This window comes from Crocodylus siamensis, unplaced genomic scaffold (genome assembly GCF_052110815.1).
Source record: "Crocodylus siamensis isolate JL-2025a unplaced genomic scaffold, ASM5211081v1 HiC_scaffold_256, whole genome shotgun sequence".
NCBI lineage: Eukaryota > Metazoa > Chordata > Crocodylia > Crocodylidae > Crocodylus > Crocodylus siamensis.
Window position 1 is genome coordinate 1 of NW_028324666.1, and position 10,433 is coordinate 10,433.

Sequence of the window (10,433 nt, forward strand, 5' to 3'; positions counted from 1 at the left end):
TTACTGCAAGCTATATAGCTAGTTAGATCTCAAGTAGCTTACCCTCAAGTATCATCCAGAGGCAGGTAGAAATTTCCTCTGGAGGCCAGCAATTAATTGATCATGAGTTTCAAGAGAGAGCGAGTTACAGATGGTCCAGCTTCTCTGAGAGTTTTCCTCATGGCTACTGCCCCTCTTCCTGGGCAGTCCTTCACATATAGCCCTTGTGACCTCACTTACCTGATCCAATGAAAGCCAGCAACTGTTGGCTGCCAGCCAACCAATTTGAAATACATCACTGGTTGCCAGGTAGACTGGCAGGGTCTCTAGCCCCCTCCCAGTCATGCAGACATTGCTTAGAGCAATAGGGAGTTTAAGCCCCCCACCCAGGTGTGTGAGGCCAGTCAGATAGACAGAGGGAGCAGGTTTCCCCCCTCCCTCAGGAATGTAACATGACTCAGGTTACAACTCAGTGTTACCTGAAGCTGATGGGACAGAGGTGTCTGCCCTCTGCAGTGACCGTGGTAACCAAATTGTCAGATAGCAGAGTTTGGGGAGAGACAGACATGGTATCCTGCCACACATGGTGCTCTGGGTCGGCCCCCACCTCGTTCCAGTTGATGTGGTGACAGGCCACTGGTTTCACTGAGCCTTGATAGGGAAAGCAGGAGCATAAAAGACTGAAGTAGACTTTCTTTCCCCGGGGCTCAGGGATTTCCCAACCCCCTTGCAAAGGTGCCTTGTTCCTTTTCCAATGCTTTGAAATGTTCTCGACAGGACGGACTCATATACGCAGACTTAGAGCTTAAGCCACCGACATGCCACAAACCCAGAAAGCAGCAGGCAGCAAGAGGGAAGAACATGACACCATGAACAGCTGCATTTACGGGCTCCTTTATGTGGGGATGCTATTCAGTTCTCCGCTGATCGGTGTGAGCCACGCCAGCTGTTAAGAAGGCTCCACAGGGGAAACACTTTCTTCTTGTGGGCGTTCATCCACAGGGGACGTTTACAGCTGGGAATTTGCTCTGGCTATTTGCAGCAGCCTTGTCTTTGCAGCCTTCTGACCAAAAAATACAACCCCCAAAACCTTGTTGCCCCAAAATGCCAGCTTTTCCTTATGGGTAAAGAAGTGTTCGTGGAAGATTTTTGGTAAGAGAAATCTAGATGCAATATTTAGAAAAAACACTTTTCTCCATTTTGGGGGATGCAGTACATCATAAGACCAGAAGGGCCCAGAATTATGATCCCGAGATGGGTCTTTATGGTAGCAGCGTCAGCTTTGAACTCTCGGCTAGTTGTGGCCTGAGTGTCTGAGCAACCTGTGCTGTGCTCCGAGCTACTAGAACAGCCCACCCAAGGCCTTAGCTAGCTTCTCAGGCAGGGTTTGTGGCCCCAGATGACCTCCATACACCAGAACGGCACCCACCTCATGTTCAGGTCTGGCTTGTGCTTCAGCAGCCTGGTGATCTATGGTTTCATCTCTGCCTCTATCAGCAATAGGCAGCCTCCTAACAAAGCATCTCTGGACCAGATTCTCAAAGGCATCAAAGCTCCTTGACACCCACCCAGCAGGGCAATGGGGCTCAGAAGTAGGCGCAGGTGCCTGAACTCCCAGACCAAGCAAAGGGAGATCTGAATGTGCAGCAATCATGGGGCCTGTGGTCAGTCCTGTCAGTGTCTCTCACACAACATTGATTCTGAAGTTTTGCTCAACGTGTCCTCAAAGTGGATGAGCTGCAGAGCGGGAGGTATCAGGACGGAGAGGCCAATCCCCAGGGCAGCAGTAGTGTTGAGGCGATGTGCGTGGCCCTCTGCAAAGGGCAAGAGTTGTGCTGTGACTGGGTGTGAGTGTCAGGGCCAGGGAGGCTGCACTAAACTGCTGAAAGGTGACTGGCCTTCTTGTCTTGCCTGAACAGAGAGCCCTTTCAGGCAACTGCAGGCCAACAGGGCTGCTCCACTGTTTGCTTTGCAGATCTGAGAGCAGCAAAATACCAGGCGAGCTGACAACGGAGGGGCCAGAGCCCAGAGCAGAGACCCTTGCACGTGACAGGCCTTGAGCTCAGTGAAGGTCACTTTATGCCAGGCTGCCCGGGCAGCGCGGCCTCGCAGTGATCAGGACAAAGGTCCCTGGGACGAGGGTCCCTGGAAGGAGGGTCGGGCCCCACAGGTACCCACACAGGTGCCCACATGGGGGTCACGGCGTCCATGCTCCCACCTGCATGGAGCCAAGTCCTGCAGCTGCACTGGTTCTGAAGCTGGTATTTGGCATGGAGGGGCCAAGTGTGGGGAGAGATCTGGGGGTGTTGGCAGTGGGGCTGGCTGGAGCCCGCATCCATCACAGACTCCTAGAGATGCTGAGGTGGAAGGGAGCTCCAGAGGTCACACCTAGTCCAGCCCCAACCTGAGGCTGGATCCATCCTGTTCAAACCATCTCAGACACAACTCTAGTCAACCCCCTGGGAGACTCCCTCCCCCCCACGCAGTCATGACCAAAGCAGGAAGCTGGTTTGCAGAGCAGGTTGTTCCTCGTGGCCTTGCCTGGAGGAGTTGAAGAGGCCTTTCATTTCCCCGCCTTCACCTGGACCAGGGAGCCTCTGTGTGCAGCAGGTCGGGTGGGAGCAGGGATCCCAGCAGCAAACAGGGCAGGGAGCATAAGGCAGAGAGGAAAACTGGGCAAGGAGCAGAAAGTGGAGTAGAAGATCAGGGCAGGAAGGAGAAAACAGAGCGACAGATCAGGCAGGGGAAGGGATGGGAGTGGCACTCAGGGAGGGCACAGGGCTAATCCATGTGGCTCTGCTGCCCTAGACACGAGCACATCCTCCGCTGGTCACTGCCTTAATCAAGAGCTCCCCATTGATGACAGGTCAGGATCTGGCCCCCTGAGTTCCTCCCACTGAGGATTTGGCCCATTCCCTTTGCTGCAGCAGGATGAGGGGGCGGCCTGGCCCTGCGACTTGGGTCTGAGCAGTTCAGATCCAGCCCTGTTAACTCTGGACCCAACGCAGCAGCAGGAAAGCTGAAAAAACCACAACGCCGTTGTGAGCCTGGGGCTCGGTAAACCACAACCTTGTGGGTGCGTTGCCGCGCTCTGGCCATAGCTGCCGCAAGGACGCGGTTGCCTCCTGGTGCGGTGCAGACCTGCTTTTGTGCGCCATTTTAAATGCAATTAGCCAGGGCAACGATAGCGCTGTGAGGGGTGCACGTCCCTGCAGGTAGAAAAGCATTTGTGTGTCTGGCTGGGGTTGGAACTGCTGTAAACACCACCCCGTCAGCCAGCCTCACGCCCAACACGTTACAGAGCAGTAGAGTAGCATCTCCCGGGGGGTTTATTGAACTAAACCGGATTTTCTATGCATGTCACAGCGTCGGTACAGAAAGTAGTAGCAGCCCAGCCCTGCGAGCCTCCTGGGCTGCTCGATCCTGTTCATAACACCTGCAGACACCCACACTCAGGTCTCCCTGTGCTAAGCCATTCAGGATCTTCCTGCTCTCTCTCTCTTTTGACGGCTGCTACTGCTTGTGGCAGCCACGTCTTCCTGAATCAAGGTCGCAGCTCCTCCCCCATCACATCCCCAGATACACACCCGAGGGGTCACAGCCGGGTCTTGACCAACGGACCATCTCAATGGTCTTCATGGAAGACTGCACCAGGCTGGCCCAGGGGATGGACTCTGCTCTTCGTGAGCTGTGAGCTGGACACATGGACCAGCCACAGCCTCTGCACATCACCCTGCCTCACAGAGCCTTCCCCCGGCCCCAGGAAGGCAGAATTTAAGCAGCAAACCTGCTTCCTCTAGCACCTGGGTTATCATCAGTCCCTGGGGAGAGGCTCAGGGCTGGGGCTGTGCAGAGGGTGGAGGGGTCAGCTGTGCTGATTACCTAGAAGAGAAGGCCAGAGGGTCTGGGTGAGCCCCAGAGATGCCAGCAGCACCAGCAAGCACCCGTGGCCAAGAGCGTGAAATACTGCAGGCCTGGAAACAGCCCTGTGCCACACGGGGGATTCTAGCTGGTCAAGCTGGGGCTCAGCACCGGGAAAGCAAAAAGCTCCTTAGATCCTCACTGGGGTCAGGGCTGCCGCGTGGAAGCCCTCTTAGCTCCAGCCCCTCCATCGTCAGCTCATCAGGTATTTCGTGGCTCTCGGACCTGCAAAGCAAACAGTGGAGCTGCCCCATTGCCTGAGTCTCTGTGGTTGCCCGACGGGGCTCACTCTCTTTGCAGAGCAGCCGTCAAGCCCAGTCTCTGAGACCTGTCATGATCTCAGTGCAGCCCCCCGGTCCTGACACCTGCACCCAGTCACAGCACAAACCCTGCCCTTTGCACAGGGCCATGAGCATCACCTTGTCACTGCTGATGACTGGGGGATAGGCCCCTGTCCTGATACCTCCCGATTATGCTGCTCGTCTGCTTTCAAGCCACTTGGCAGCAATAATCCAGCATCAATCTTGTCTGAAGGACACTGGCAGAGCTGACCATAGGCCCGTGACTTCTGGACAATATTTTGCTTCACACTCAGATCTCCTTCTGCTTGGTCTGGGGGGTCCAATCACTAGCATTTAGTACTGGGTCCCTTTGCCCTGCTGGGTGGTTATCAAGGGGCTTTGAAGCCTGTGAGCATCGGGTCCAAAAATGCTTCATTGCGAGGCTGCCCATTGCTGATGGATGCAGGGATGAAACCAGAGATCACCAGGCTGCTCCAGCACAGCACGGTTCATCCAGCCAGTCAGACCACAAGTAGGGAGCTCAAAGCTGAAGCCACTGCCACAAAGCCCCACATCTGGATCCAAATTCTGGGCCCTTCTGGTCTCATGATATACCGTATCCCCCAAAGTGAAGACAGGCATTTATTTTAAAAATTATATACAGATTTCGCTTACCAAAATACTTCCAATAGCGCTTCTCTACCCAAATGGGAAAAAAAATTACTTTTTTGGGCAACCAGGTGTTGGGGATTTTATTTTTTGGTCAGAAGGCTGCAAAGACAAGGCTCGTGCACACAGCGAGGGGCACAGGGGGGAGTGTAGCACAGACTAGCTGAATTTCATTAACATGGGTAATGAAGACAAGAAAAAGTCTGTGGGTTGCGTACATTCAGAGTCTGGCAGCTGGGACGTGCTAAACCCGCAGCGCAGCATCCTGCCAGCTCGTGCGGGAGCGCAGCACAGATACTGCAGCACAGGCTCCCGTCCGATTGTGGGCTGGGCACAGGCCCCAGCTCCTTGGGGATTTTTATCTCCAGACACATTTTTATCCACACATTGCATAATGTGCATGGGGGCCTCCCCCGCCCTTCTCAGATACCACTGCACATTTCCTCCCCCATCCACATCTTCCCTGGAGGAGCAGGGGATCTCTGCCGTCCCACCGACTTGCACAAACAGGAACCGCTGAGGCTGGTGCAGCTGTAACTGGACTCCCAACACTGTGGAAACACAACAGGGCCATCGTCAGCTTCCAGCGGGTCTCGGGCTGACACAGGTGCCCTCGTGTCTCGGGACCAGAAGGCATTTGCTGCTAATACTGGTACTTTCCAGGTAGCCTTACAGCAGCAACCTAACCACCCCCTCTACAGCTACCTCCAAGACCACAAAAAGGCATTTGAAATCCAGCCCAGAGCCCAGTGCTGGGATCTGTGTCCAGCTGAGGATGTTCATGTCCCTGATCCCAGGAGCATGGTGCTGAGAGCCATGCGGGGATTTACCTATGGATGAGAGAATCAGGGCCTTGGCCAGGAACATGATGACCACAAGTATCCTAACCCCTGGTATGAGGGCTGCCGTCTAAAAGCTGCAGCGCAAGGGCTTGGGGCTGGTTATTTCCAGGCAGGAGCAGGTCTCACGGGATGTGGCTGCTGGGGAGGGGATGTTTTTTAACCCCACCACCTTGCTGTGCACAGATCTGCATCTCATTTCCCTGCATCTGACTGGTGCTTCAATTTGCTGTGAGCATTAAGACTTGTTACACTAGCAGCCAACCTGCCACAAACCATTTCCCCTCACTGGCCTGCTAAGAGGAGCCCAAGTGTCTTAATAGCTCAAACCCCATTGACTCCAAAGGGCACCCATGGTCACAGATCACTTAGGTGCTTGTGAGACTTCTCCTGCTGCTCTGCGTTGCAGTCATACAAGTCCCCGATTTCTTGCGGGTACAACCCTCTCCCCAAGATGAGTGTTTGAAGCCTCTTTCAGAAGAGGCACTGGTGGCATCTGATGTCCTCAGCTCTGACCTGTTGGAGAAACCAGGGGCCAAAAGCAATGCCTTCAGAAGCACCTCTGTGGCTTGGGGCTTCTGTCTGGTTGCAGAAACCAGCTAGAGCCAGATTTTAAAGATGTTTTGGTGCTTGAAGGCATCTGGGAGCCACACGCCCCAAATGTGACAATCTCATGCCAGATTGCCGCCTTCCCCCGCAACTAAGGAGCGGACACACTTACAGGACAAAGGTATCACTTATATTGGTATGTCAATAGGCCTCATTTACAATGGGGTAATTTTATCCCAGAACAGACTAGCTTCCCAGTGGCATGAGGCTGGGTGTTGTGTGTCTGCTCTCCTAGGCACATAACCCCCCATGGCACCCTTGAAAGGATCTCAAGGCACCCCAGGGTGTTGCAGCTCCTGGTTGAGAATCCCTGCATTAAAGGATCAAGGAGCAGGGGGTGTCTTTGGTGCCGTCTGCTGTTTCCAGACCCCGTCTTTTCTCTTTTCTCCCCCGTCACCAGCCATTTTGCACTGGTATAAATGACCTCTGGGGAAGCGGTGTGATGGGATCAGCCCCTTTCCATTTCAGGACACTGAAGGAGACAGCAAACCTTACTGCCCCACTTCACTGACACCCGAGAGCTATCACAGCGCACGGCGTACAGGCTGAAGCCACGGCCCTCTGGTCTCATGACCCCGTGGGGAGCCTGTGTAGTGAGAGGGACTTACCTGTGTGACTCTCAGAGAAGAGACAGGGTGTGAAAGGAGCAGGGAGCATCAAGGACACCCCCTGCTCATTGATCCTTTCATGCAGGGATTCTCAACCAGGAGCTGCAACACCCAGGGGTGCCTTGAGATCCTTTTAAGGGTGCCATGGGGGAACCATGGAGCATCAACACTGCTAATTCTGCAGACACAATTCACAAGAGCAATCCAAAGCTTATATATAGGATTACAGCACAGCACTAAAACATCCTGCCCTGCTGTGGGCTCTCAGAGATCTTTGCAACAGGAGAATTGCTCTAGTATTTGTCTGTAGTTTAAAGAGGAGTGAAAACAAAGAGCTGCTTTTTCCAAGGGGGGCTGGAGTCTAACGAGGGGAGTCCTGAAACTCAAAGGGCTGAGACCGCTGTTTTAGTGGGACTGCTTTCATTGGGACAGAGTGGATTTCAGTGCCAAGCGCTCTGAAGATCAGATCAGAGCCAAGGGCATGTCTGCCACTTGCCTTTGTAGGATGTGCTGTGGGATTTGGACACAGCCCCAGTTGCGGGAGACTGCTCCTAAAGATCAGGAGCGGTCAGAAATGACCTGGCCCCTCTGGGTTCGGTTCCCCTCCTCGAGGAAACGGCTCTTGTGCAAATACCTCTGCACCTCCATCACCCCACAGCTCGTCCCCCAGGGAGGAGTTCGCTGCCACGTGACGGAGCCCCTTCGCAGGGGAGCAGACGGCGCCTGGAGCTGACTCTGCAGGACTGTCTTTCTTCAGTCCTGTCTCGAGATGCTGGTCGCAGGATGCCTGCTCCTGTCTGCCCTGGGTAAAACCCCTCCAGTGTCACAGCATCAAGCCTCTAGACGGGAGGAAGCAGCCTGCCCCTGAGCACATCCCTCGTTGTGATGGGAGAGAGGCTGAGGCAGATGCGAGAGCGAGTGCTGGCGTTTGACTTGCAGGCATCGGGTTAGCTTGATGCCTGCTGGGTTTGTAGGAGGGGACGGGAGGCTGACGACTGTAGCACTTGTTTTCTTTCTGCAGCCTTGGGGGCACCGTTATCCCTGCACCAGACTCCACCGGTCCTGTTTGCTGAAGCCGGCGGCACCGCAGAGATCCAGTGCTCTCCTGGAGAACCAGTGGCGGGAGGGACAGGCATATATTACTGGTACCTGAGAAGGGAAGGGAAGGCACCCACCAGTGTCAGGAAATGCCTGGATGACAAGACCAAGAGCAGGTTTGCCTGCAGGCTTGACAAACACGGCCTGACCCTGGAAATCTCCAGCATCGAGCACAACGACTCTGGCATTTATTACTGTGCTGTTAGGTGGAGCTTTTACCTGGTTTTTGGCAATGGATCCAGGCTGATAGTTGGAGGTAAGGGAAAAAACTGACCCTGAATGCCTGGCAAAGGAGAGAGACGGACAGCTTGGAAAGCCCATTTGGCTGGGAAGTGGGACACTGGGCTGAAGGAGACAGAGGTGCTGAGGAGGGAGGTCCTGCAGGTTTCTAGTGCTTGGTTTGGGGGAGAATTACATTTAAAAGGCTCATAGTGGCAGAGACAACTGGGGTTTTCTTTTAAAATCCTCCTTAAGTGACTCTCATGGCCACAATGGATCTGAACCCACAGTCTCAGATGTACCTGGCAAAGCTGATCCCTTCCACGGGCAGACTTCTTATGCAAAATGCATCCCTCACTGTGAGCTGTGACCTCCGGGCTGGGCAGTTATGCCTGGATGCCTGCATGGGCTTCATAGGAGTGCGAAACCCTCCCTGGGAGCCCAGTCAGGCCCTCACGTGCCCGGGGGGGGGCTGGTAGGCCGCGCTGCATGTGAGACATGGGGGGATCAGTAAATCCTCTGCTCTCTTCTGCTCAGACAGTTACACCCCCAGCGCCTCCGTGCTGCTCCTCGCTGCGTCTCCCCAGGGGACCGACCTCTCGGGGACGGCTGATCTGGCCTGTCTGGTCCGTGGCGTCTCCAACCCAGTGCACATTGCCTGGACTATTTCTGGGGCTTCTCAGGAGCAGCAGCTGACCCGGTCAGTGAAGGGAAAGGATGGAGCCTTAATGCTCATTAATCACATCAGCGTCCCTGTGGCCACCTGGGCCAGCGCCGCGGCTGTCACCTGTGAGGTCTGGTTCAACTCCTCTGGCAGCAGAGTTCAGAGACGCGCCTTGTTCAGGAAGCGTGAGTGATCATGTCTTTGGTTGTGGGTCTCAGAGAGACCTCAGACCTCTAGGACAGGCAGCAGACTCCCAGTAAGAGCCACTTGGCTGCAGTTAGAGAGGCGAGGAACTGATGGCTACAGGAAACTGGGATTGGGTGGGATGTTATGGAGAGGTATTTAGAAGTACAAATGGATGAATAGAGGATGGACGGATGGACAGACAGGGATTGCTGAGAGATGCAATGTTGCACAGATGGGCCAACAGAGCATGTGCAGCCAGCATGCTATAAGGGCACCGATAACAATCCTGGCCTGGGGGAGGACCTGTCGGGAGGAGGCTGAAGGTGAAGGGAGAGGCCAAGAGCAGCCAAAGCTGGAGATAACATAAAGTGATGAGTAAAAGGCAATAGAGGGGAGAGAGGAGATGGACTGAGCTTTCTGTGCCCGGGTGCTGGGCTGCACAGGGCATGGGTGTGACTCGCTCACCCTGACATCTCCTCTGCTCTGATTTTAGGCTCCAATGAGAAGTGCATCCCTGCCATCGGTGCCCTGGCCGCATTAGGAGCCCTGACTCTGTTGGTGATACCTGTAAGCTGGCTCTGCCTTTGCCGCCCAGGCTGTCCAGGTAGCACCCAGCTTGGGGAAATCACCTTCTTGGGGGTCACACGGACCCTGACAATCCCCCACCGAGCAGCCCTTCCTGTGACTAGGCTGCACCTGCCCAGCTCTGCTACCCGGGGGTGTGAGGGGCTGGCCCAGTGATGTGGGCACGCACGGGGCCGGTGGACAGTGTAAATCTCCTCCCATCTATCCTTATTCTGAGGCTAAGGCTGGCTGGGGCCAGGCTGGTCATGGGGTGGTCATATAAAGCATAGTCAAATCCGCCCTCCTACGCCATGGACCCGACTCTGGCCCCTTCCTCCCTCCCCTGCTGTGGACCGAGGCTCCCCTTGGACTCTGGGTGGCACATCTTCCCCTAGGAGCGTGCGTCCATCTGTCTGTACACAGCAGGGCAGAACAGATGCACTGGGGGTGTTAGTCTATAACCTCCCTTTGGGGCAATACTGTGAACGTGGGGCCTCACCAGGATCTTTGTTTGCACCAGGTCTTCGGCCCCAGAGGTCGGCCCCTCCGGGCCCCACGGAGATGCAGGTAGGTCCTTTGAGGAGCCATCAGTGTCTCGGCCCCTTTCTGCACTGGGTCGGTCCAGAGGATGCGAGCATGGCCTGCTTCTGTGCCCCATCACTGCTCTGTGCCTCAGTTTCCCTGTCTCTACACCAGGGACAGGCTGGTGAATCTGGCGTAGTTTCCCCCAGCAGGACGGGCTCTGGGGCAGAGCCTGCTTCCCCTTCATGACATGTGGCACCCTGACACATCCAGT

The 10,433-nt window shown here is 55.1% G+C and overlaps 1 protein-coding gene across 3 annotated transcripts; it reads left to right on the forward strand.

The window, feature by feature from the left end:
- Positions 1–7,577: 7,577 nt before the first annotated feature.
- Positions 7,578–10,418, forward strand: LOC149851758 (immunoglobulin kappa light chain-like). Of its 3 annotated transcripts, XM_090030406.1 has the most exons (5): positions 7,578–7,712; positions 7,928–8,260; positions 8,761–9,072; positions 9,567–9,677; positions 10,158–10,418. In XM_090030406.1, the coding sequence occupies exons 1-5, from the start codon at positions 7,676–7,678 to the stop codon at positions 10,406–10,408; spliced, it is 1,044 nt and encodes a 347-aa protein (XP_089886532.1). In that variant the 5' UTR covers positions 7,578–7,675; the 3' UTR covers positions 10,409–10,418. The 3 variants fall into 3 exon arrangements, with proteins under 3 accessions (XP_089886532.1, XP_089886533.1, XP_089886534.1); XM_090030407.1 differs by lacking the exon at positions 9,567–9,677; XM_090030408.1 differs by lacking the exon at positions 10,158–10,418 and having other exon boundaries at positions 9,567–10,151.
- The last annotated feature ends 15 nt before the right edge of the window (positions 10,419–10,433 follow it).

Bases quoted from the DNA above. Each gene is read 5' to 3' on its own strand.
- LOC149851758 (XM_090030406.1), top strand. From the start codon at position 7,676: ATGCTGGTCGCAGGATGCCTGCTCCTGTCTGCCCTGG. The intron at 8,261-8,760 runs GTAAGGGAAAAA...TCTTCTGCTCAG, and splicing joins ATCCAGGCTGATAGTTGGAG to ACAGTTACACCCCCAGCGCC. The intron at 9,678-10,157 runs GTAGCACCCAGC...TGTTTGCACCAG, and splicing joins TTGCCGCCCAGGCTGTCCAG to GTCTTCGGCCCCAGAGGTCG.